Consider the following 26,320-nt stretch of genomic DNA (forward strand, 5'->3'; position numbering starts at 1 on the left):
AGTGGTATCTGGGGATCGAGGCACATTGGGATCTGTGGATCCATTTGTTCCATGGTGAGCTCTTCATCGAGAACGTGCGGGGCCAGCCGAAGAGGTTCGCCCGCGCCAGCGGTCTGATGCTTCACCTGCGCCCATCTCGGAGGAGTTTGTACATCCCCAATAGGATGATGACGAACAACGCCGGGTGGACTCGAGGGTGGTTTTACCTGCGCAACTTCGGCAACCGGCTCCCGGCGTTCACCAATAACATGCTCCGGGAGAGGCCGGAGAATTGGGACTGGGGGTATCGCCCCCATCGCATCAGGCCAGGCTCGAAGAGCTCACCGAGATGTTGCGGCATCTAGCAAGGAGGGGGTTGACGGCAGCAGCCGTCATCGCAAACTTTCACCGGCAGAGGGTGATTCCTCTCACGGAGAGGAGCCTGCTGATTTTTTACCTCACCCCCGAGGCCGGACCTCGGGCTCGAGGACGTCGCTCGTGCTGCTCCCCCGTGACGTCACTTCCCGGAGGGCGAGGAACGCGGTGGCGGAGCTCCCTAACAACCCCGAGGATCTTTGGAAGATCAAGATGCGCCCCGAGGCGGGGTACCTTTCTGTGGTGAGTTCCAGTTTCAATTCGTTGCTGATTTGTGCTTCTCCTCTCCCCACTCCCTGATTCTGACTTGGTTGCGTTACGCAAGGGTTGAGCCGCAGGGGCTACACCTCGAGGCCTCCGGTCCCAGAGGAACGCGAAGTCAACCACCTGCACACAGAGGCGGTGAAGAAGCAGAAGAACGCGGCGGAGGCGGCCACCGCCCGGAAGAGGAAGAGGAAGAGGAAGGAAAAGCACAATAAGGCATGCAAAATTGCACACGCGGAGGGGAACCCGCGGCCCTCCACGCCCGAGTGCACCGAGGAGGAGGAGGGCTCCTCGGATGCCGAGATCAACTTCTCGGACGACGACGAGGCGGCGACAGGCGCGGGTTCCCCGCCGGTCTATCGAGGGGCTGGCGACGAGGATGTGCCCGTGACGCTGGGTGAGGCGAGGCTCACGCCAGGGTCGTTGGTGAAACCGCCCCTCATAGTGGCGGAGCGGAGATCGCCCACGCCAGCGGCGGGACGAAGGTCGCCCACGCTGGCCGCGGGCGGGAGGTCGTCTACACCCACGACAGGACAGAAGTCGTCTCCACCAGCGACAGGTAGGAGGACACCGCGCCCGCGCTGTCGACGGGTGGCGACGGGTCCGTGGCGAGCGCGGAGACGTCCGCACAGACGGCCTCGAGGCTCGAGGCCGATCTGAGGACGACGCCCCTCGAGTCAGTCATCGAGAGGTGTCAGTGTGCCGCGGGCCCGAAGGAGCGGCTCGGGCAAGCGCAGCATGAGCGCCCGATCAGGGGAAGTGATTTTGATTTTCTTCTTCGCATTCGTTTAATTGCCCCCCCAATCCTACTGACTTCAGCGCTTCTTCCCCGATTACTAGCTCCGGGGCCATCTCCAGGGATGCAGCCCCGCTTGCGCCGACCAAGGCCCTCAAGACCGGGGCACGCGCCACACCGCACACGGCACCGCAGCCCCTGTCCGTCGTGGATATTGTGGCTGAGGCCGCAAAGCTCCAGGAGGCGATGGCTCGAGGTGCCCAGAAGGACCAACAGGCTCGAGCGCCAGAGAGTAGGGGCGACGCTGGCCAGGGCGGCGCTGTAACAGCCGCTCAGGCTGACGCCGAGGGGGAGGTCGACCGGGGCGGCGCAAATGACGCCACCCGACCGGATGTCGAAGTCGGGGCCGGTCGGGGCGACGTGGATAGCGCCGCCCAGCCGGTCGTAGGAGAAGGGGAAATTGGTGGGGGCGCAGGAACGCCCCGCTGGCCAAATAGGGGTGGAGACCCTCGTCCTCGAACCCCCGAGGGCTGGGGTCGAGGTGTCGCGGAGGAGGAGTCAGTGCCAGGGGCGCCGGCAGAGGAGGAAACCTGCGTCCCGGAGCTTGCGGGGGCCCGGGACGACAGGGTTGTTGCGGCGGTGACGGCGCAAGTGGCGCCGGAGAATGTGGCGCCCGTGGTGTGCAACTGCCGGAGAGTAGCAAGGAGTACAGGGACTCAAGGGACATCGACCCTGCTGCTGCTGCTGGTGCCGCTGACCGGATTGCCGAGTTCACGTCGGCCTCCGAGGAGGTACTCAATGCGGGGACGTCCGACCCCGTCCCGGGGCGATCGTTTCTCCGCAGCGAGCAGGAGGACGAAGCCGTCTGGAAGGCGCATTCGAGGCCGGCTCTTAGATTCTGGGCCACCTCGATCGCGCCTTAGAGCTTCATAGAACGACGGATTTCTAGATCAGCCAGGTAGGTGGCTCTCTCCCCGGAATCGTTAGTATTTGGCCTTGATTTTGTTCGTTTCATTCACGCTCTTCCACTTGCAGCGGCTGAGGGACATCTCGCGCAAAAAGCGACGAGCTGAACCGTCTGTACTCCCAAATGCGCTGGCTGGGCAGCACAATGCCGACTTGGTGCTGAAGAACATCAACGCCAACACCAAGATGACAGATCTGGGGGCGCGTCAGCAGGCGCTAGAGGAAGATTTGGCACGGACCGCCGGCGAGCATGACGTCCAAAGGGCCACGGTGGAGCAGAAGGCTCAGGATGAGGCATGGATTGCCGAGCTGCAGTGTGTGAGGCGGCGCTCGAGCAGAAGGAGGTCGAGCTCCAAGGCAAGGAGGCCGAGCTCCAACGCGAGAAGGCGACCGTCGCCACGCTCTCCGGGACCCTTGAGGAAAAGGACAAAGCCCCTCGAGGAAAGAGGTGGCCATTTGGAACGCGGAGGCCGCCCTAAGGAGAAGGAGGACTCCTTCCTCGCTCGAAGGGGCCGTCCGAGTCCAGCAGGCGGAAGCGCAGAAGAATATCACGGGTGAGTGCTCGAGATTTCGCTGTTGTTGGATCCTAGTTTATCGCAGCTTATCTTGGTTCCTTTGAACAGATTTGAGTCAAAGAGTGGCGGACGAGACTGCGGCGAAGGAGGCAGTCACCGCGTTCATGGCGGCGCAGGCTGAATATACGGACCAGGAGCGGACCGCTGTGAGCGTGTGCCAGGTGCTCGAGGGGGAGGGCGCCGTGTCTGTAGCTCGGTGATCAGCCCCTGTGCTAGGTGGTCGGATCGCCGAGCATGCCAAGAGCGTCTTCCGCCTTGGTGTACTGTGAGCCCTCACCGTGGCCTCGACGCACTACATCATGGACCTCTAGAGGGTGTCATCGGGGTACGTCGTCCCAACCGACGCCGATGCGGATCTGCATCGACCATCATGGATGCCGACGCCGCATCGAGGAGTTCGCCACCGTCCTGGCCGCGAAGCTGGAAGCTGACATCCCCCCCCCCCCCCATAGCCGAATTCGATGCTGCAGAAGATCCGCAAGGAGGGATGATAACCTGTAGGTAGTTTGGGCCTCGGAGCCCATGTAATGAGTTAGTACTTTATATAATAGTACTTGTAGATGTAAGACATTGGTAATTGTAAATCAACAGTGTGGCCCATCGAGGCCTTATGCGTTTGAGCCCTCGTTTTCTTTACTCTTTTTCCGTGTTCTCGTATGCGACTTTGGTAAACTTCTGCGAGGAATTTCGCGTTCATAAGCGACTTAGGCGTGAGGTGGTGAGGGGTGCCGTATCTAGTGGGCGTAGGCGGCCCCACGACTCGCCGGCCTCGTACCGTAGTTGCTTTTGCCTCGCGTCCGTTTTTCCCAAGTATACGAGAAACATAGATACGGAAATTTTTCGAAAAAACGTTGGCGATTTTTTGGGGACGTTCGAGGGTTCCCCCCGTAGTAGCCCCCGAGGGAGGCTTGCCTTTGCCGAGGGTAAAGCCAGGCGTACCTCAGTGTTCGTGCGCCTCCGAGCCCCCGAGGTCCGGAAAGTTCCCAAAAAATAAACAAATAGAGCATACTCCTTTATTGTTTCGGGAAATCGTAAATGCGAGTACAAACGATGTACAAATAGGTTGGAACTCTAAGGATAGAAGCGACGTAGCTGCTGTAGTTCCAAGCATTAGTGAGGACTTCACCGTTTTCGTTCGCCAGCTTGTACGTGCCGGGCTTGATCACCTCGGCGATGATGTATGGGCCTTCCCACGGCGTGAGAGCTTGTGGTAGCCCCTGTTGTCCTGTCGAAGCCTCAGCACCAAGTCCCCTTTGTTGAGGTCTCGGCGCCGAACTCTCTGCGCTTGATACCTTCGCAGGGACTGCTGATAACGCGCAGAGTGTAGGAGCGCCACGTCTCGAGCCTCGTCTACTTGATCCAGCGAGTCCTCGACAATATATTGTTGTTGCCAAGTCGGAGTGTCAGGGTTGCGTCTGGGCGAGAGGAGCTCCATGAGGTAACCGTTGCCGGTTGCTCTGAACTCAAGACTCCCGAACCAGATCACGTATCCCGCTGGGAGCAGATCTGAGGCGCCCATGAGGAATGGGTTGGATCTGCTCGCCATCCCTGGAGATCAAATGGGAACAAAAGAGAAAATGTCACGCAGCGCCCCCTACCTGGCGCGCCAACTGTCGGTGCCCTGACCCGGCGGTCAGGACCCAACCAGTGATGATGATGCGTGTTCCTCATCCCAGATGTTGATGCAAGAGGCAATACAATAACGCACGGGTTTATCCTGGTTCCGGCCGTGGGGCCGTACGTCCAGCAAAGGGGTGTGCGAGAGTACTGTACTATCTTGCACCCGGGGTGCCTGTAGTAGGGGGTACAAGCGAGGCGAGTTCTAATTCAGAGGAGCGTATGTGCTCTACTAGTAGTGCTAAGCGTTGTTTTTTACCGAAAGGTGGGCCGACCCCCCTTTTTAGACACAAGGAGGGACGGTGTACATGTGCTGGGGATCATGGAAGTCGTCGTCTTCTCCCCGAATCGCGGGGGTGCAGTGATTGAGTACTGTGGGAAGTACACTGTGGGGTATGGCCGGTCGTGGCAGTCGTCCTAGGCATCATCCTTGACTCCATCTCACCGAACCAATGGTCCCGGACCCGCTTCCCGCTCGGGGACGGGTCCGATGTCACCACGTGTCCCGGAGGTGGGAATGCTCAGCACCTGTGGCCGCGGACCCGGACCCCCGAGTGGGTCCGGGACCTCCTCGTGCCATCCGGACTCCCGCGGACGGGTCCGGGACCTCCACGTGCCATCCGGACTCCCGCAAGCTCTCTGCTCAGCTAGCTGCTCGGGAGGGGTCCGGAGCCGCCACGTGTCACGCAGACGCGGGCGCGGGCGGGGATCGTGCCGGCGTCCTGGCTCTAGCGGGCGGCATGGTCGTTGCTGTGGGGGTACCATCCTCCAGGCGTGGCGTGGCGGCGTTCCGAGGGTCCTACAGGCCAGGGTCTTGTCCCGGTCAATGCCGGAGCCGCTTCCGAGGGTCGTGCCCATGCCGTTCGAGGGCTCCGCAGAAGGGAAAGTACGAAGGAGGTATGTGGAGTTGGTATTATAGTAGCTGAAGCAGTGCCGAGCACCTCTTGTACTGCGTCGCAGGTTCCCACAGTGTCGCCACAGCGTCCGGAATGGTGGAGCAGTGACCGGAGTTGGCGGATAAGACTCCGGTCACAACCACTGTGGGGCATGGCGGCCTGACGCCGTCTGACCCGGGCGCTGTGGAGGAGTGGTTGGCATTAATGCCTCCGTACGGCGGGCGGGTGAGTGGAAAGACCGTTTGTCCCTTCCGTCGAGGGGTGGCCTCGAGCGAGGCGGAGACGTTCTGCTCGCTCGAGGGCAGGCTCGCTACCCTCGAGCGAGGCGGAGGCGCGGGGCGCAGTCGAGGGCTCCGGCGGGGAGCCCTCGAGCGAGGCAGAGATCACCCCGCGGATCCGAGGTTGGAAGGAGGCTGTAGGCTGGGCTTCTTTGAGTCTTTTCCTTTCTTCCAGGTTGGAAGGAGGCTGTAGGCCTTCGTGGGCCCGGTTGTTCAGTATGCGTTTATATTTTTAGGGCGGTTTTAGTCTCCTGATTAGGGGCAATTAGGGTGCCCCTAATCATGGTACCCGACACTCGTTCTCTCGGAGAATTTTTGAAGGCTCCTATTTACCCCCCTGGTCGCCTGTCCGGTCCTTCAGAAATGAAGACCGAAATGATTCACATCACTGTTGCGCTAAAACTTTTGGAAAACTTATTGCTAATATTGGAGGGTTTGCCTTTGCTCGTTGCTATTGTCTCAGACCTGTTTCAGATATAGGCTATAGAAAACGTTGATCTATGCTCCAAGATCTCGATTGGATTTTGTTCTCAACTTAAGAATAAAACAGACTGTTTTTTTTTTACAACAAACATCACATATTAATTAGCAGCAACAAGCTGCAATCAGCCGAAAGGACTGAAGGTTTACATGATTCAGTGCTTGGAAGAGATCGCACTGATGATTATGCATCCCGAAGGAGCAGACAGGTTGAAATGATACATTATGAGAAGAATTATGGAGAGAAGCCTGTCTAGCTAATGTGTCGGCAGTAGTGTTGAGGGACCTGAGAATTTTAAAGATCTTGCCGTTGATTTGAGGAAGGGAGTTCCTGTAGATCTGAGTAAAAGGCTTGGCTCTCCAATCTGGAAGATTCTCCTGGCTGTTGGAGTTGAGAGCTTGTACTAGTTGTTGTGAATCTGATAGAAAGGTAACATTGGGGAAGTGAAGAGCCTGAGCAATAGTTGCAGGCTAGAGCCAGAGCTGCTGCCCGTCTGCCATGAAGACAGAGTGAACGTTGACCACAGTTGCTTTGATGAAAATAGATCTTGCTGCTTGTACCTGCGGTACGAGAAAAGAAGATACCAATTCCAGCATGTCTGTAGGACTGAGTGGGTTGGTCCGGTGAAGTGGAGGCGTCGGTGTAGCATCTTATGCCTTCTATGAGCGCCGGTTGCGTGATCCTGAAAGAGTTGGTCTGGGGCAATTGTCCTTCAGTGTGGATAGAGGCGGGGTATGCAATTGTATTGCCAAAGACCTGTTGTAGATGGTTGGAGCCCTGATGGAAGAAACCTGAAGAAGAGTGCGTTGTTAGTAGGACCTGCAGAGGGAAGAAAATTGGGTACCTGTAGTTTGATGTTGGGTAGGTGTTGATTGGTCTTCATCTGATATTGGAGCGGAGTTATGTGATTGCTGGTGCTGTTGTGAGAAAAGGAAAGCCACCACTGCATGGTGCACCTGAATAGGAGTCCATTTTTTGCCCAGATATTTTCTTTTCGTTCCCTCGCCTTCCAATGTACCACATTGTGGTTAGGAGCGTGGCAAACTTGCTGTCATCCAGATTGAGAGGCATGACGACCTGTTCTAAAATTAACTGAACCCCATCTTGCTCATAGGGGAGATTAGTGGTAATAACAGAGGAGATGAAGAAAACCAGACTGCTCGGGGTAAGTGGCATTGGAAGAAAAGGTGAGCATCATTTTCGATATTTCCACATGCAGCACAATTATAGTCAGGTTGGGTAGAGTACCTTGAAGCTCGTTCAGCAGTCGGTAGGGCTCTTCTGATCAGCCTCCATGCAAAGGTTTTAATGATAGGAGGGAGGTTTTTCATTTTTCCAGGCTCTTTTGAGGATTTGGTTGGTTTGAGGGTAATGCTTCTGGAGCCTTGGCTAGGAAGATTAATAATCTGGTTAGAGGCTAAATGGTTATAGATGGCTTTGGTGGTTGCAAGTACCATTATTGGCCGGTTTCCATCTGAGGATGTCTTGGTCGGTGTTAGGGACAGGGATGAAGCTTGGATTATTTCGTTGACCGCGGTGTTATCAAAGGTCTGAATAAGAAGATTATTGTCCCAATTGTGGCTATGAGGCATCCAAAGGTCAGAAACTTTGGATGGGAGGGGGGTTAGTGGTGACCTGCAGAGAAGGTGGTTATGAATGTCCTCCCAGATGGGACACGAAGGGGAAGACCAAATGGATGAGTTGCCTACTTGAATTTGGAAGATGACATTGTTGTGGAGCTCCTTTTTGACCTGCAAAATGGAAGACCAGAAAATGGACTTGGGTCAATTGTTGTTAGCAGTCCAGAAAGATTTATTGCTAAAATATTTAGATTTTAAGAACAGAAGTGAGGAATAGGACTCTTCTCAGTTGCAATGTTGTAAGCGGGCCTGGATAATAAGACTTTTGTTGACAGTTTCATCAAGGTCTTTAATTTCCAGACCACCATTGGTCCTTGCTTTGGCAGATATCATTCCAAGATCGGAAGGGGATTGGATTGGTCGGGTTGTCTTTCTTGGATACCTGTCCACCAAAATTTCCTAATAATAGTTGTGATTTTGTGCAAGAAAGATTTAGAAAAAAGGATCGTGGACATATAGTAGATGGGGATAGAAGATAGCACAGATTGGATATACGTTAGTCTACCTGCATGATTTCAATTTATTGGCTCTTACCGTTGTTAACTTACCTTTGAACTTGCCATAGATGAAATTATAAGCTCGGTTGCGATCATTGTGACTGAAAATGATGGGGTGACCTAAATGCTTGGTGTGAGGTTGAAGGTCTGGCACTGGGAATATATTCTTTATGGCTACTTTGGTATTGTTGTTTACATTCCTGCTAAAAAGAATGGAGGATTTCTGAAAATTGGGAGTCTGACCTGAGGAATCACAGAACACTTGAAGAATAGTCTTCATTGTGGTTGGCTCTTACATATTTGCTTGTCCACACAAGATTAGGTCGTCTGCAAACATAGCCATGTAAGTTAAAATTTGGACATACATAGCCATGTAAGTTACAGGGAGTAAATGATTCTGATTTGTTTTACAAGGAGTAATACCAGTATGTTTGGAAAATTGCACCACTTCATCGAGATGCACTCAGCTCCTCGATGCAGAGCTTCGGAGAACGCTACTATTTTTTTTTGAAAAACATAGTACAGACGCAGACGCTCACAAATACGCATGCATACTCATCTCTATGAATACACGCACGCAACCCTACCTCTATGAACATCTCCGAGAGATATAAGCCGGCAAATCCTCGAGATTGACAAAGTCACTACAGGCGCTCCGTTGTTGACGGGAACATCGCCTATCACTGAAAGCACAAAAGCCGTTAGATTCTAGAAAATTCGCTCTCACGGAAAGTCAAACCCAGAACCTCACGTGCTACTGAGATTCCTGTAACCACTGGGTCCTTTCGCGGAGAACGCTGCTACTGCCTCACGTCTGCAGGCACTGGGCTTTGGTTTAAACGGAGCATGCGTTTGTCCATACAATGGGCCTTGGGCCTCTTGTTGCGCGCTTTTTTTATTTTTGCATTTTTTTAAAAAAAATTTACAGAAATATATTTTTGGATTTAGATTTTACAGTTCTATACCCCTACCGCCCGGTAGGGGGCGGCAGGGGGCCTACCGCCCGGCTGGTGGGCGGTATGGACCTATATGTAAATAAAAATAATTTTTTTTGCACAGAGGTCCTTGGAGGGAGCCTGCCGCCCCCCTGCCGGGCGGCAGGCCCCCTGCCGCCAACTGGTGGGGCGGCAGGGGGCCTGCCGCCCGGCAGGGGGGCGGCAGGCTCCCTCCTCAAATATAAAACTCCAACCCTTCCCTCTGCGCCCTCATTTTCTGCCCACGAGATCCAGAGAGGGGGAGAGGGAGAGAGGAGGGGTGAGGGAGGTAAAAAAATCAGCGAAGCCCTGCAGGATTTTTGATCCGAACCGCAGGTAACCAATATTTCTCAACTATTATAGACTTGTTTCTAAAATAATCATGAATTAGAATAGATTTAGATTTTGGATAGTGAAATATAGAATAGTAAACTTAGTATGACAGTACCTTACTGTTATTGCAGCATAAGGCAATGTCTGCCTCCAATTCTGTTGGATTTTCATGGACCGAAGAAAAATCCAGTATATTTCTTGAGATCATGACACATCTTGTAATCAGTAAGAAGTTGGATCCATTAGCGGATGGTACGATAGAGATGGTGTTGTCCAAATTAGTTGAGTTTAAATATTTGACATTGTTTCGAGGTATTACAATGCAAGATTTAAAGGAATACCTGCTAGAACGTAGGAAGATATACATGAGGGTATGTGAACTAGCGAATCATCAACATGTTATTGGATTCTTACAAACTACTTGTAAGATATGGATGCGGCCAGAGGTGTATGAGATGCACATTAAGGTAACTCTTATTCAGTTCTAATCACGTCCGTTATTTGTAATCCATATTTACGAAATAGTAAAATTATTGTGTAATTATATGCTAGGATTACCCCGAGGACACGGAGTTGATTAACAAATCGATACCAAATTTCAAAAAATTGGTATGTATCTTCGGTGGAGTTATGCCGCAAACTAGACGAAGGAGGTGGAAAAGATCTTCGGGTCATAGTTCTCGGCCTCCGTAAGAACACGTGACCGGAGGTTCGTCAAGTCGTGCTGCACCACCTCGAGCACCTAGTTGTGTTAACTGGGATGACGATATGGATGACTTCATGCCCCCCCAAATCGTGGCCTCGAACACCTGATGTTCCTCCCCCTGTACATGAAAGTAGAACCATAAAAGAGAGAAAGGGAAAGTCAAGAGGTTCGTCAAGTCAAACTGCACCACCTCCAGCACCAAGTTCTGTAACTGGGATCACGACTTAGATGATTTCATGCCCCCAAACCATGGCCTCCAAGAGATGATGTTCCTCCCCCTGTGCGTGACTACCTAGATGATTTCATGAATAATGTGTAACATATATTGTTCATCGGTCTAGATTGTGAAGCAAATTGTACTGAAATAATTTGGATTCTTCAGTATCATGGATGTGTACTTATTTAGCTATCTTCTATGTGTCACATTATGTGGTGGCTTGTGCTATAGGTGGCGACAAACCATGTGTCCAAGCATTTGGGGCTAGCCAATTTGATACAATGAACGATATATAAATATAACGTTAAACAAGATACCACATAAGATATTACATTAAAGGTTACGTTCATTACAACCAAATTCTATAGAAATACGCACTGCCAACTAGTTAAACAAGACATTTAGACATAGTACATACACAATATACTTAATTTCGTACACACAAATAAATGCACAACTAGATGCGGCGAATTCTTGTAGGTGGAGCCGATCCATCCGTCGGATTCCCGGAAGATCCAGCCTCGGCAGCAGCATTGGGTACTGATAGCTGTGGGCACTTTTTGTAAGTGTGACCGTCCGCTCCACACAAGTTGCAATGTTTTTTTCTTCTTTCCAGCCTCGGCCTCGTCCATTCCGTTCCGGATACGACGTGTCTGCCTTCGGCCTATGCCCCGCTTCGTAGCTGTATCAGGGATGAGAATTGGATGGAGATTTTTTGAGTGAATGGGCCTAGAATACCAATGCCGTATATCTCATGACACCAAGTCTGTGCTGTGGCTTCTTTTGTGAAATATTGAGAAACATATGACGCAGCATCTAACCCAGATACAGAACAAGCTGCGATGACATGGGAGCATGGTAAGTGATGCACCTTTGGCTTCTGACATCGGCAGAACACCCTCCCGTCAATGGTTATCAAAACTTCTTGAATTACCCTTTGTCTGCGGACACCCTGTCCGGTCCTGCCCCTGCATGATACCTCAAATCTTTGCTCCTTTGTGCCCATCGATATGACTGAGTGAAATCGAGCCTTTTCAACTTTTTTCTCCATGTACTCATTGACCCTTCTGCAAAAATGCACTCCTGGATCATTAAGTAAGGGAGCGGCTGATGTGTATCGCTCCCGAAAATACCTTATGCATCCATACATGATGAACTCAACAATGCCAACAAGAGGAAATCCACGAACACGACGCATTAACATATTGTAACATTCAGCATGGTTGGTCGTCTCGATCCCATAACGTCTCCCATCTGTGTCATACAGAAGTGACCACTTCTCTTTAGGTGCACCATCAATCCACTGTGAAAATGGCTTAGCATGTCCAACTAATGAATCTGTAGAACGTCTCCTGCTGGATGATGAGGCCTGGCTCTTAAGCAATTCAGCACTCATGTCATCAATTATACCCCACAAAGCATCAAACTTCCTCTGCTGATTCTGCGTGCACAATCGCTTGAACAAATTCATCAGATCCTTATTCTTGAACCGCTCATAAAAGTTAGCAGCCATATGCCTCACACACCACCTATTGACAACATCTGGCCATATAGGAGGTGAAAATTGACTACCTTCTTGGAGCTGCCTTATAGCTGCAAGTAGACCTGCATGCCTATCACTGAAAGGCAAACATTAGGCCTTCCAGCAACAACGTGAATCTTCAGACGTTCAAGAACCAGTACCAGCTTTCTGTGTTCTCATTCTCAACAAAGGCAAAGGCGATGGAAACTATCTGCTTGTTGCAATCAATTCCGATTGCCGTCAATATTGTTCCCTTATATTTCCCTGTCAGGAAAGTGCCATCAATACACAGAACAGGAAGGCAGTAAATGAATGCCCTCACACATGCTCCAATGCAGAAGAAAGCTCGCAGCAGAATGCTTGGCCCCCCCTGACAAGCTCGGTACACTGTATGTATCAAAAGCGTTTCCAGGATTTCTTTGCACAATTGCTTCATGCATACGAGGTAGGTTGTCATATGATGCTTCATAAGTGCCAAACCTCATCTCAAATACTTTTGTTTAGCCCGCCAAGCCTTTGCATAGTTGATCACATACTGGAAATTCTGTTCAATGTCCCTAATTATCAATGCAGGCTCATAATCCATTTTGTCAAGAATCACCCCATACATCTTCTTAGCCACGAAAGTTGATGTGATATTACGATGATGTCCCACTACACCTGTCAATCTACAATTATGTGGTGTAACAATTGAACATTCCCAGTGTGTCTTGAACTTTCCCTTGTATGCATGCACTCGCCATGTACAGTCTCTATCTGCACACCTCACCTCGTATTATTTGCTGCTAGACTTCAGTACTCTGAATTCCTTCCTCAGAGATACAGCCCAGAGCTTCACAACATCCTTCACATCCTCAATGGTACGATACTTTGCCCCTTGTATGACCTCATTCACTCTGTATTCAAGCTCCATATATCTAATATCTTGTACCACTGGATTACCAAAACCCTCTTTACGCCATTCACCTAGCACTGGAAAGCGCTCATCGTCCTCATCGTCCGATGAGTCCCCACATTGCTCTATTATTTATGCATCATGGTCTTCTTTCTCCATATCCTCCACAATTCCAGGTATCCGCTCGCCTTCATCTGCTAAACCTTGTGGTTCTGGAGTTTGCACGTTCTCTTCTTCTTTATCCTCTTCCATCTCTTCATTGCAGTCAGATGTTGTGTGTGTTGACCTTCACCTAAATCACCGGTCTTCTGGTGAATCTGAATTACCATTGCGAGAGGCCACCTACTTTCAAGAGCTGCGTGCATGTAATGTTGCCATTCTTCCGTACTATTTATATGCGTCAACTCCCAGAAATCCCCATTAGCTTCCCAGGAAGTCAAGGTATGAACCGTAAGCAAATGAGTCTTTGAATTCACATTGAACATCTTGTGAAGACATTTCCGTATGGACTCAAAACTCCTCTCTAGGGGTTTGTCTAGACTGCACTGTCTTCTTTCCAATGCTGATAGATTTACTCCATAGGAATCATGAGTAATTCTATAGAAGTCACCGTAATGAACTTGAAATGCCACTTTGCTCGACATATCTGGTCATGCAAAGACTTCATTTTAATTAATCTAATATCTACAAATATACTATGCCTTCAATTATAACCACTAATCCCAAACCTAAGTGCTTACAACAATAAAAAATACTAATCATAAAATTAAATATAAAAAAATCTGGAATGACAAAGTTGAGAAATATTGGTTACCTGTGGTTCGGATCAAAAATTATGCAGGGCTTCGCCGGTTTTTTTACCTCCCTCACCCCTCCTCTCTCCCTCTCCCCTCTCTGGATCTCGTGGGCAGAAAATGAGGACGCAGAGGGAAGGGTTGGAGTTTTATATTTGAGGAGGGAGCTTGCCGCCCCCCTGCCGGGCGGTAGGCCCCCTGCCGCCCCACCAGTTGGCGGCAGGGGGGCGGCAGCCTCCCTCCAAGCACCCTTGCGCAAAAAAAAATTATTTTTATTTACATATAGGTCCCTACCGCCCACCTGCCGGGCGGTAGGGGTATAGAACTGTAGAACCTAAATCCAAAAATATATTTCTGTAAATTTTTTTTTGAAAAATGCAAAAATAAAAAAGGCGCTCTTGTTGCTCGTTGCCTTGGGCCGACGAGGCAACCGTTGTTCCGCTCATAGCCCAGGCCTACGACTGCTCGGCCGGTCGTCCCCACTGCCGCCGCCGGCGATGTAGGGCGCCGTCCCTCCTCCGGCGCCGACGACAACGAGGTGAGAATAAGGTCCATTTCATTGCTATACCACCCCCATTTCCTTCTTGGCGTACGTTTCTTATCTCGCGCATTAGTGCTTGGTTTGCCGTTTCGTTTGTAATCGCTGTCACAAATCCCCAACCCAAGCTAGGCGGCAGCCGAGAGCTTCCGGATCCAGAATCCGATGCTGCAACGAGTGCATATCTTTCTTCCGCGGCAGGAGCGAGCTCTCCGCGGCGATGGGAGGGTGTCGTATGAGGTGGAGGGAGGTGAAGTAGGATATTTGCCCAACTGGAAATGGGAATGGGCAACTGAGATCTCATCCGATAGTGTTTCTGTTAGGTTCTGCTGTAGGTTTTGCATTCTCACACTCCGTCCGAATTCTTTATAGCTTGACACAACGGAACTTTCTTTGGGTCACTTGGTACCTGCAAATGCTTACCAAACAATTTTAGGTATCAGGGAACATCGCAACAACTTTTGCTGCACTACTCATCAGAGGTTAAAAGATTGATTATAAAGTTCATCAACTGAAGGTCTGGGCGTCTGGTACACTCTGTGTGATATTTGTTTCTGATAGTGTCTGCTGACAATGGCCTGCTGAAGTATATTTTGTATGCAAACCTACTGGCCTACTCTAGCATCAGTTTAGTATGTAAAGCCCTACGCTGTGGCTAATATGTATTGCAGCCTTGATATTCAGGGATCTGTCCTGTGTTTGATTTCTTATTCAGGACTCTTACCCTTGTCTTATTGTCACACAAAACATATCGCAGCTTGTCTAATTAAATTTTCATCTTTATCTATGAGGGAGGTAACACAATGGTGGAACTTGATTTGTTGGTTGGCTACTTCATCGAAGGCTTGTCAAGTGATTGATGAATCCTTCTAGGCAGATTAGTTCTCCCCTATGTATTTTTTATCTCTTCATATTATCATTTATCTCCTTAAATGCCTAAGTAACATTTCATAGTTTCTTAAAAACACGTCACCACATGATCATCTTCTGGTACTTTGATTTCCTCTCTGGTAAACACCATGACCATAATCTGCTACTCTGCTTTGCTATTTGGTGCACTTAACGTGTTGTCTTTTGTTGAGTTGTTTTCCATTTCGTGAATGCACTAAATATGTAGCTGTAGGTAGCCTCAACATGTGCTCTTTTCCTTCTGTGCATTGTTTTATTTAATCTAACAGAAGACAAAGGAGAGAAACTTTTGGTCTTATCCGTATCAAAGCTTTTGTCCAAGTTGGATGCTGTGGAGTAAAAGAGAGCAGCAATGATTGGGTCTTGTTGGTCCATGCACTACCTTATTAATTAATTAGAAGAAAATCTTATCTTAATTATAGGCATGAGCAGTTTCAACAAGCCGCTGGCTATAAAGGTCCCAATTCATGACCACTTATCAATACTTTTTATTTACCTTATCACACTCATTGATGTTCTCATTTCTTGCAGCAACTTCTTTCTAGACTTACTGTTAGTGCAATTTAACTTTTTTTATTAAATCCTAATGATAATGAGCTTTATAAGAATACAAAGATGAAATCATGGTTCACTCACTCTTGCACTAAACTAGTTCCGTTCCTTTCGCTCGTATTGATCTATATATATATATATATAGTAGTCCAAAAGGCTTGATCATTATTGGCCACAAAAAGACTAATGGTAGTGCATTCCATAAAAGAAAATCAGAGGGCTTTGCCTGTCGCTAATGTTTCTGACCTGTTTCCAAGCTTACAAATAGACAGGGTACATTTGTGTGCCGAAATCTCTATTGGAACTGAACTTAAAATAAACAGACTGTTACTCTCTTTAGTACAAATAACATGTGGTCTTTTTTATCGTATAATAAACTAAATTCTTGTCTATTGTGCCCTGTATCTTTTCAGGACTAATACTTATCTATTCCCTGTCTCCTTTCAATGTTTCCAGATGTAGTTTGATCAAGTTTTAGGACTGGATAATTCTATGGGGGAAATGAGAATGTAATTGACATAGCCATGAAGGTCTAAGAAATGACTCTAATTGTATAGAAATGCAGTATACATTTCTTTATCTCTAAGTGAGCCCGAAACATTTCATTATGATTACAATATGCCTTATCCAAGCCTTAGAAATTATATGAGTTTAGATGTAACATTGAACTTATTATCATATTGTATTCAATAATAACTGCAAATCTGCAAACCATATCTGCTGTTAATTGATCTGGTGAATATTCGCAGGGATAACTATCATGCATATAGAGCATCGTTGTATTGCACACTATTGCACAAACTGTTACAAACTATTCTCACACTGCATAGATGCATACATCATGAGCATACCTCCAATGTTACCATAGATTTTAAAATACTGAAATCCATACTAATGCAAACATAGCCAGTAAGTACAAATACTGTAAATCTGCTAGGCAGATAACTGAGTGACCTGACCTATATATAGATGTATTCCTTCAGCCTTCAATAGCAAGGGCCTTATTTACGGTGACCAAATTATGGAGCCAACATCCTGATTTCTTCATCTGCCATCTTCCAGAATATCTCAGGGCATTTATAATCCCACATAGCAGGTGATGGCAGAGGACAGGGAATACTGCTGCATGTCTTCTCTTTTCCTTCAGCAATGTTCAGGAAGGCAGATGCCTGTGGTGCCTCGATCTCCCTCCATATCTGATCAATGGGATATGCATCCATGGCACTCTGGGTGCTCTCAAGGGAGCTGGTGACACAGCTACTGCCGTTGTGAGTGTCACCAGTGCCCATCCCAATGACTGGACAGGTGTCAAGAAGGCAGGATTGGTATGTCACTGAAGAGGATGAGGATGAAGGTGATATGCTCATCTTTCTCTCTTGTGCCTTCTTTCTCATGTGTGTCCTCCAGTAGTTCTTGATCTCATTGTCTGTGCGCCCTGGCAGCCTCCGTGCTATCCTAGACCACCTATATATAGAGAATTTGAGTGCATTTTATCTTCACCTAAATGTAGTAACCCAGAAAAGCTACTCTCTGGAAAACTTCTTTGGATCAAACCTGTTCCCCCACCGAGCATGGAGCTCAATAATAAGGCGCTCCTCTTTTGGGGACATGCGGCCATGTTTGAGGCCAGGGTGGAGGTAGTTCACCCACCGGAGGCGGCAGCTCTTTCCTGTCCTGTTGAGGCCTGCATGAACATAGAGATCGTATAGTATGAAGAGGGCTGGTTAGACAGGATTACATTTATGTTTGCGACTTTGCGCTAAGGATTGCAAAATAGCTACCTAAGTTGCAGTTCCCCAACCCCTCAAACCTGAGACTTGGGCAATGAAGTCCCAACGACGGTCACCGAACAGGCGGACAGTGCATACCAGTTGCATGTCCTCCTGCTCTGTCCATGGCCCCTTACGCATCTCCTCTCTGACAGTCACCATGTTACTGCCACGCTAACGTTGATCACTTCTACCTTGGATAGGCTGGGAACCAGTGTTGGTGCTCTTCTTCCTCTGTGTGGTTGTTGGCTCCAGTTTCAGGTTTCGATCCTTGATGAACTCCAGCGTGATAGGAAGAATGTAACTATTATGGAGAGGAAGCCACTATGCCTTAAGCTGTGTACTGGATTGCTGGCTTTTGCCACTCATTTATAGGCAACAGGCGAAACTCTTCTCTCCCAAAAAATAAATAAATAAAAAGAGGAAGCACTTGAGTAGTTACATGACGTCGTGGTTGTGACTTAGTGGATCCTATAGATACTATCATCATTGGGGTTGTGCTCAGGCTTAGGTAACAGAATTGTTTTCCCTAGGTTCTTGGTTTGAGTTACACATTATAGAAGGGAACAGTCAAGCCGACTTTGTTTATAATGGATTCGGAATAGTACATGTAACTCTTATCTCCGATCTCTTAGCTATGTGACCGTGAGTTGACTCCACTGTTTTTGTGTAATAGCACAATCATTTTTACATAAACTATAGGGAACACTGTTCTTATTCAATTCTGTGTAATGAGATGTTTAGTTATGTTTTGCAAAAAAAATAAAAGGAGAAACTTTTGTGGCTATGGTTATTTTGATTTTTTATATCTAATAAGTCATTAGCATTTATACCTTAAGCATATTACTCTTTGATAAGACGAATAGATGTCTGAAGTGGGATCCTGGTTCTTGCTTTAGATAACCCATATTGAGTACATGATATATGCTTGTGCTTAAAATACATCAACAATGTTCAATCTTTTTTCATTTCCTTTTTCAGATGCTTCACAGACATGATAAATGAAACTCTGCAGGTTTTTCCACAAATTGAAATAAAAAAAGTCCCCCCCACTCTTCATCAGAACTTTTTACCCTGTGAATTATCATAGTTGACCATTTAGAAATTCTTGATGCTAATCCATGACATCCATAGTAATCAACAATATATGGACTGCAGTATGGCAAACTTTCCCTAGACTGTTCCCTATTCTCCTCCTGGAAGTGAAAAGCATTTGCTTTTCTTTCAGCCATTATCATTGGCACTGAGGACTCCATCCATCTTTTCTTGTCAGCCATTATCCAAAGCATAGAGACATATCTCACTCATGCACACACCTTCAATAGAAGCCATACGCAAATCTGCAAAATGCATATTTTTCCACTGAGAGTGCCTTGTAAAGAAGTCCTTTTGGTGTTAGTTGAACCACGTAAAAGTATCATTCCGTGTGTCTTTATCGAGTACTAGGATGACTTATGCCATCATGCAGTGCATATCTGATTTACCGATGATGCCACTAATAGCATGTCTGCAGTGTTTTAGATAGCATGTATCGAAAGTGCAGTGGTGAAGTTTTTTTACTGACGGTAGCAGATAGCAGCAATATACCTAGCAGAACATGGCCATTAATATTTCAAAATTACATATATCAACTAATTAATAAATCAGTTTAAGTAAAATAATCAATTTTCTTGTGGTTGCATATTTTTGTGCATTGCATTCATAGTTTGTTGACTGTTATTGTATAGTGCATGGACAGTGAATTCAAAATGGAATGCAGCTAACATGTAACGTATGATCACATCAAGGCGTAGCCAAGTTCCAATGCAAACTTTATGCTTTAGGTAAGCTGCAGGTCGATGCAGCAGTCACCTCCTCTCTGTTATAGCTGTATATTGGAAACAGTCTATCTATCTTGGAGTTTTGATTATTTGCTTTTAGAAGCATGTTTCCTTTTCTTGGTTCAGTATTGCTATTACATCATCATCAGAAATAAACATGATTTATCATACTACGAATGCCATCTATGTTATATTTCTGGCATCCTCGTTGATTGATAAGTGAGTGAGATTAATGATATATCCTTTTAAGCTCCTGGCCATCATTCTATCACTCATTACTGTATTTTGTATATCATTTATGCCTGATGGAGAAGAAAGCTGTGAGATGACAGGTTTCTAGACAGTAGGGACCCAATGAGTTTTTTATTCTCATGGCCTAACTTCGCCATTGCCATAGAATTAATTGTTTTGATCTTGAAAGGTTCCCTAAGCACAAAGTTAAATACCATTTCCTGTGTGAGGGTCATGAGGCTGACCCGGATCGAGGGGAGAAAAGGCATGTAAGAAGCTCTGAGGTGGAAGCCACCAACCTGTATTGCTGTCCACTTTTTGGCGGGGCGGCCTCTCACCAACTTGTTATCTTGGCATCTATCCTGCTTTTGGAAGGCTCCCTATACACTGGACACTGCTCTATTCTACTAATGGAGAGCCCAATCGTTCTTCCCATTTTCTCATCCTGCTGCCATTGTTCTGTTTGAGCGTTTGTCTTTTGTGCTACTTTCATCTGTCTCTGTCACTTGCTGTAGTCTCTGACCAAGTAACTGGCACCAAGAGCTCATCTTCCTCGCTTCTCTGGATGTGGCAGAATGTACTAACTTTAGGACTGATCAGTCATCATGGGTGTGATGATAATTTCAGGTTTTATTTTCATTTTTTCATGTTAACGTTCATCAAATGCATTACCTAAGTCAAGTCGTTTTCTCAGGTATGTGCATCTGGAATCCTTTGGACTCTCCATTCTTTTGAGAACATGCCATGTACGTATTTTATTGAGAATGAGAGAGTTTACAACACACCGCACCACAGACAGACACAATGTGAATCTACGAACACTAAGGAGATATGTGCATCTGGAATCCTTTGGACCCTCCATCTTGTTATGAAGAAGTAAAAGTTCAATTAACTCTTGAGATATTGATGCTTGTCATAGTATATTCATGAATGAGTATGTCTCACTATGTCAGTTTATTGACTTGCCTGAAACTTTGCAATCATGCAGAAAAAATAATCTTCCGAAGCTTTATTTTTATTGAGGATTCATATTGTGCATATGTGCAAAAAAATAAGTTGTCTATCATCTTGACCATCAACAGTCTGAAGATAGCAATTCTGGTCTTATGATGATGGTGACCACCACAAGGTGATGGACCAAGCAGTTCGTTCCAGAAACTCTATTTGACAAGAAATGTGAGTCTTCAGAACTGTTTACAGTAGAATTTAATTGTTTTCATTATATGGTAGAAAAACCAGGGGTTCTTACCGTTTGCGTGAACCCCGGACTCTCTATTAGTGCTATAATCTCGGCCACGATGTAGATGCCTACAGGCTGACGAGCCAGATGATTATCCTAAAAGCATAAGGTGATAAGAAACATGGAATTTCGCAGGTGATCCCGGTGACGACAGCAGATGTTGACTGCGACGCAGCCGGAGCCGAAACCACCACCCGTTTCGCATGATTTGGTATCACCACATAGCACACACACTACACTAGGTGGAGCCTAGGGAGGGAGCCAAAGGTAATGGAGCTATCAAAAGCAGCATGCACTGGGCAATCCATGGACAGAAAACTAAGGTTGCTTTGGCCTGGTGTGCTGTGAGGTTAGCACACGGTGAGCTCATGGCAACACTTGTCCTGCCATTGGGAGTAGTGGAGGTCAGTTCACCCTAACCCTATCGTTGACGCGCTGGGCCATTAGTGAGATGAGAGGATGGGTGATGTTCAGCTTGTGGCCGTGATTCAGACATGTGGATGCTGGGGAAATAGTAAATTATGTGTGTGCTGGATTTGTTTGAGATTCTGAATTCTGCTGGATTTGTTTTGCAGGTACGGTAGGAACGATATCCTTGTGGGCATGGCTCATGCTGGAGTTGTTTATGGTGAACAGTGGATTCTAGTCACGGAAGTCAGCCATAACCTACCAAATGTTAGGGCCTGACCTTGACATGAAATGTTTTTGTACCTTAACGATAACACAAGTAATGACAAACTATAGCTGAGATGTTTCTTCCCGCTTGTCTGGCCCTCGAGTCCAAAAGTAGCATTGTTGCATCGACAGGGTTGCAATGTTTGTGCCTAGTGATGTCATTGTGTAGGTTCTAAGTTTTTCGCGACCGTGCCTTGGCACATTTTTGTTGTGTAGGTTCCAAGTGACGCATTTTGCTGCTGTTTTGTTAAACTACACCTACAGGCAGCGTCAGAAAGCTAGCTATGCGTGCTGTCATGTGTATTTGAATCGAGATTATCCGGCGTCATGAGCTGTTGGATTAATTCGGTTGTATTTGTTTAATGAAATTTTTTTTGAAAAAAATATACATGCGCTTGTATATGCACATGAAACAATACCCTATCCAAGAGACTGGACCGTAGATTTTTGAGATTGGTAAAGTTACTGCTAAAGTGCAAAGTATCTTGCTGGCATGTTGCCTACCACAAAAGAATAACACATTAGTTCTAAAATAAATATAAAAAATATGAGTATACATGCTGAATCGAGAAATTAAACGAATCTGGATAGATGAAAAATCCAACCGAGAAACTAAATTTACTTTTGAGGTTTCTTTTTTTTTTGAGCAAAACTTTTGAGGTTTCTATGCAAATGGGAATACAATTTATTTAAGATTTTGAGGGCTGTAACCAGTGTTGTCGGCCCAGCAAATCCACACAGATGTTTGGGCCGTAATCTTCCTGCCCTGTGCCACTCTCCGATCCCCAAAGTCCAGCCAGCCATGGCCCATGGCATGGCACGCCGGCCGCCCACCGCCCACCGGCGGCCGTGGCACCTTTGGTTTTGATTCATGGCTTAATTTATCCATCCATGTAGGCCTGGAGCACCTGCACAATTCTTGTAGTCCACCATTGATCCTTCATCTAGGGATGTCAAGACCAGAAATATCCTATTATCTGATTTTTGGTCCAAGCTACCTGATTTTTGGGCTGACAAGGGCTTTCGGCAGCGAGACAAAAACTCACGTCCATTAGCGTGCTGGAGGCAGCACAGAATGGAGAAACTCTGCCCCGCTGACATTGTGCTTTATTTATTGCTGATATACTATGAAATTTGGATGCCTTTTGTGCTCAAAGGAATACTGTGATTGTAAATGTATATGAGAACTTGAACCATCACTTGGACACCATCTCATCCCTGTTGTTTCGTAGTATGTAGTACTTTCGGTTAACAAAGATGCTGGTGTTTTGCTTATTCAACACCCAAACTGAAAACATGACTGCAAATGTCAAAGAGTCGTGACTGCAGGGTTGACCATTGCCATAGAAAATGCTCAAGTAGAAGACTTTTTCAGATGCCATTTTATTCGTAAACGTTTCAATTTTATTATTCAAGATAAATACAAGCAGAAGATGAAGATACAGCCAAGTTCGCTCACAGTGACGCCACGTCGGTCTCTCAAACCCAGTTCTTGATGCTGCCGCTGTAGTTGCTGCGCTTGTCGAAGTACCCTGTCCCAGAGCATGACACCGTCGCCGTAGTTGGACGCCCTCTGCGCCGCCGGGAGCACTTCCCCCCACTCAGCGGCGCTGAACCCGGCGGACCTGGCTCCATCTGATTCCGATTCGCTTCCTGTAGGCTTGTTGCACTTGGCAACACCAAAGTCACCAAGTAATAATAAAGTTTGACCATTGAGATTACCAAGCAAGCATGCAAATTTTGGGTCAACCATAATAATAATCTGTTCATAAGGAGGAGATCGGCTTGCGGAAGGCAGCCTTGCGGGTGCGAAGTGTATGTTATTTTTCATATTAGTTACTGCTTTTTGTTCTTTGAGAGTGAGTCTTTTTTGTTTTATGTAATATCTATATAAGTCTCTATGAACCTTTGCTTCTCCTTCTTAAATGATTTGGCAGTGCTCCTGCCATTCTTTTTAAAAGAAAAAATAATTTACACCATCCTGGCCGGCTCCTTGCATGCATGGAAACCTTTTGCTATTTGACTGGTCAACCTAGTGTTTTGACTAATGCTACAAGTACTACTGCCTGTATTGTTGTTTCTACAGTAAATGTTTTTTTTGCGAAACTACAGTAAATGTTTGGCATGTTGAGTTTTGGGACACTAGTCAACCTTTGTACTGTTTTCAGGGTCAACTTGTGGTTAACTAACTTTTGGGCTGCCCATATAATAGGCCGATGACCATACTAAGACTATGCGGGGGGCGGCCCAATTTAACCTAACCTAGAGAGAGATGGGCTTTTGCAATCTGAGATGGGCCTCACTGTTGCAATTCGAGCAGTTTTGACTGGGCTGGGCATCCTCCTGTACTCCTTCCTCATCAAAGGATGCGACGCCCAACGGCCTGGATGAATATGATAGGAAGGAACTCGGCATGGTTGACCAAACCCTGACGTGGCATGGCATTAGGCCAGCTTTGTCTCGTCATCCAGCAAATTGCTCTGACTGTGCCCCCACGCCACTCTTCCGTTTCGCCATCCTCTGTTTTACTTTCTTCTGCATCATGTCACTCAGCTCCCAACTGCATAAATAAAAAAGAAGAAGCAAGACCCAATCAATAATGTAGCTAAACTTGCCACAAAGAGACTGACCGAGTGACTGCCAGGGTGCCTCCAGTCATGCAATTAAAGCTACGTCTAGCAAAATGGGTTTTACTTTTATACTGCAATCACGATTTCTTCTAATTTTACTCTCCGGTTCACAACTACTAAGCCAAGACAAGTTAAGGTCATGTCTTGGCAAATCAGCACAATTTCTCTCACCAAACACCAAATTCTACCTGTTCAACTAACATGTCGGATCAGAATTTACTTGAGGTGCATAGTGCAAGTCCACAAGAGAGGATGCAGAATAAAACCAGATTTATTGTTCAATAGCTACTTACAACAATGACTAGGCAGGCATTTTAATTATCTACCTAAAAAGCAGATTGTGTTTCAACACGTCCAACACGCTGTTCACAAATTGGTTACCATTTAGCTTAAAATGGAAGTCACCAACATGTTAATTGCCTAGCCACTTATATTAGCCACCATCATGTTCTCTTCATGTTTTAAAATGCACACATGTAGGCTGCTGCTATACAAATTAAATAGTAACTAGTAGACTAAGCGCAGCAAGCGAGATCAACAACTAAAAGAAACCTATAAATAAACAGGAGACATATATAATTACCTAGTGATGGCGTCCTTGCTCAAGTATCCGGAGAACTGGCTGGGGATAAAGTAGTGGCCATCAAAGAAGAAGTTCCTGCAAACCTTCTCATCAGACAAGTACCATTCGTCTCCTTCTTGTTCTTTGATATAGACAGCGCTCGACTGCACTTTCTTGTGCAACATGTTAACCTCAACCATCCATAAAATGTCATCATCCTCCTTGAGCAGGAAGCAAATGACATCCGGATCAGCCATGCTCACAACAGGAAAACTCGGCAGCACTCGTGGCAGAATCTTGCCAGCTTCATCATCATCATACAGACCGAAGAACTCACCATCGTCCATGGTGGCGCCGACATCCTTCTGCCATTCCCCTCGGCCGATGTCCAAAGTCCATGTTGATATGGTGAAGGCTAGGTGATGAGAAGCAGACCGCACTCTCCTCTCGGTCATAATGCAGACGAACTTGATGCCTGCATCGTTGGTCACACAGGCACACCGGAACGGATCAGGGTCACCTGCATCAATATACGGCCGTTGAGATTGCAAAGCCTCATTGGGCAGTGGGATGAAGCTAAGCAGATGCTGCTGATCATGGTCTGCATCTTCTGAAGGTTGGAAGTCGACGAGCAGCATGCCCTGGTAGTAATCAACCCAGCACAGGACGCGGCCACTGACGGGAATGACAACGTCAGTTCTGAAGGAGGCAAGGTTGAGGCCCATCGTGCGCATGTTGGGAGTGATCTTGAGACGCTTAACCGTCCATGGAGGCGGTGTTGCGGTGCCGACACCGGCAGGAGGCGGCGCATGGTGCAGGATGCAGAGCTCGACCTCCCGGCTCAACATGACCCGCTGCCGCTGTCGCCGGTACGGCTTGAAGTACTTGTCCTCCTTGGGGTGGCCGGCGACCCCCTCGAAGCAAGCTCGAAGCCTTGTCAACGACGGCGGCGACGAGGAGGAGGCCGAGTAGACGAAGTAGTCGATGGGGAACAGGAAGGGGTCGGTCCAATAGGAATCCTTGAAGGGGACGACGACCTCGAACAGGATGGAGTTGCGGTGGGCGGCGACCACGGCTGGCTCCTCCATGTCCTCGAGGTACCCAATCCCCTCGTCCCTGTCCGGCAGGTGGAGGTGCAGGCGGGACACCGCGGGGGAGGCGGCCACCCGGAGCGACGCGCGGACGGGCCGGCCGACGCAGTCGTGGGAGGTCGCCGAGGTCGTGGCGTCGTTATCGACGACGCCGTGGAGCCTCCGGCTGCGGTGGACGAAGCGGTCCAGGATCACCCAGCTGCGGCGGCGCGTCGGAGAGGGCTCCCGCCGGCGGTAGTGGCGCGGCGGAGGATCCCGCGAGACCGGGCGGGGGCGCCGCGGCGGAGAGGGAGAGAGCTTCCTCCCCGTCCGGGAGGGTTTCCTCTGGCTCCGGAAGGTTTCTTCCATGCAGCACGCGACGCCTAGCGGGGGAGTAGGAGAAGTCGATGGGGTTTCCTCGGATCGGGCGCAGGGCTAGGGTTCGGCGGCGGCGGCGGAGGCGGCGGGAGGAAGGGGATGGACGAGGAGGAAAGTGGCGGCCGACCCAAGAGACCCAACATGGGAAGTGACCTTTCTGTCCTCCTGGTTCACTGGTTCGACTCCGGGACAAAAGTCCCC

At 47.7% G+C, this 26,320-nt stretch overlaps 2 protein-coding genes and 2 long non-coding RNA genes across 6 annotated transcripts; 2 read left to right on the forward strand and 2 right to left on the reverse strand.

The window, feature by feature from the left end:
* Window positions 1-14,176: 14,176 nt before the first annotated feature.
* Window positions 14,177-15,070, forward strand: LOC120645289. The gene is made up of 2 exons (XR_005664217.1): window positions 14,177-14,283; window positions 14,720-15,070. It is a non-coding gene; the product is annotated as an uncharacterized LOC120645289 (long non-coding RNA).
* Window positions 15,071-16,486: 1,416 nt separating this feature from the next.
* LOC120645287 (myb-related protein MYBAS1-like) lies at window positions 16,487-17,853 on the reverse strand. Its single transcript, XM_039922093.1, has 3 exons — window positions 17,555-17,853; window positions 17,299-17,428; window positions 16,487-17,208 (listed from the first exon to the last, which is right to left on the reverse strand). The coding sequence occupies exons 1-3, from the start codon at window positions 17,673-17,675 to the stop codon at window positions 16,764-16,766; spliced, it is 696 nt and encodes a 231-aa protein (XP_039778027.1). The 5' UTR covers window positions 17,676-17,853; the 3' UTR covers window positions 16,487-16,763.
* A 183-nt stretch (window positions 17,854-18,036) lies between these two features.
* On the forward strand, window positions 18,037-21,840 carry LOC120645288. 3 transcript variants are annotated; one of them, XR_005664216.1, is made up of 6 exons: window positions 18,037-20,191; window positions 20,259-20,440; window positions 20,553-20,740; window positions 20,940-21,208; window positions 21,380-21,648; window positions 21,696-21,840. It is a non-coding gene; the product is annotated as an uncharacterized LOC120645288 (long non-coding RNA). The 3 variants fall into 3 exon arrangements; XR_005664215.1 differs by having other exon boundaries at window positions 18,037-19,336; window positions 19,755-20,440; XR_005664214.1 differs by having other exon boundaries at window positions 18,037-20,440.
* A 1,371-nt stretch (window positions 21,841-23,211) lies between these two features.
* LOC120645290 lies at window positions 23,212-26,257 on the reverse strand. The gene is made up of 2 exons (XM_039922094.1): window positions 24,693-26,257; window positions 23,212-24,039 (listed from the first exon to the last, which is right to left on the reverse strand). The coding sequence occupies exons 1-2, from the start codon at window positions 26,108-26,110 to the stop codon at window positions 23,943-23,945; spliced, it is 1,515 nt and encodes a 504-aa protein (XP_039778028.1). The 5' UTR covers window positions 26,111-26,257; the 3' UTR covers window positions 23,212-23,942.
* Window positions 26,258-26,320: the final 63 nt, after the last annotated feature.

Source organism: Panicum virgatum, chromosome 8K, assembly GCF_016808335.1.
Source record: "Panicum virgatum strain AP13 chromosome 8K, P.virgatum_v5, whole genome shotgun sequence".
Lineage (NCBI taxonomy): Eukaryota > Viridiplantae > Streptophyta > Magnoliopsida > Poales > Poaceae > Panicum > Panicum virgatum.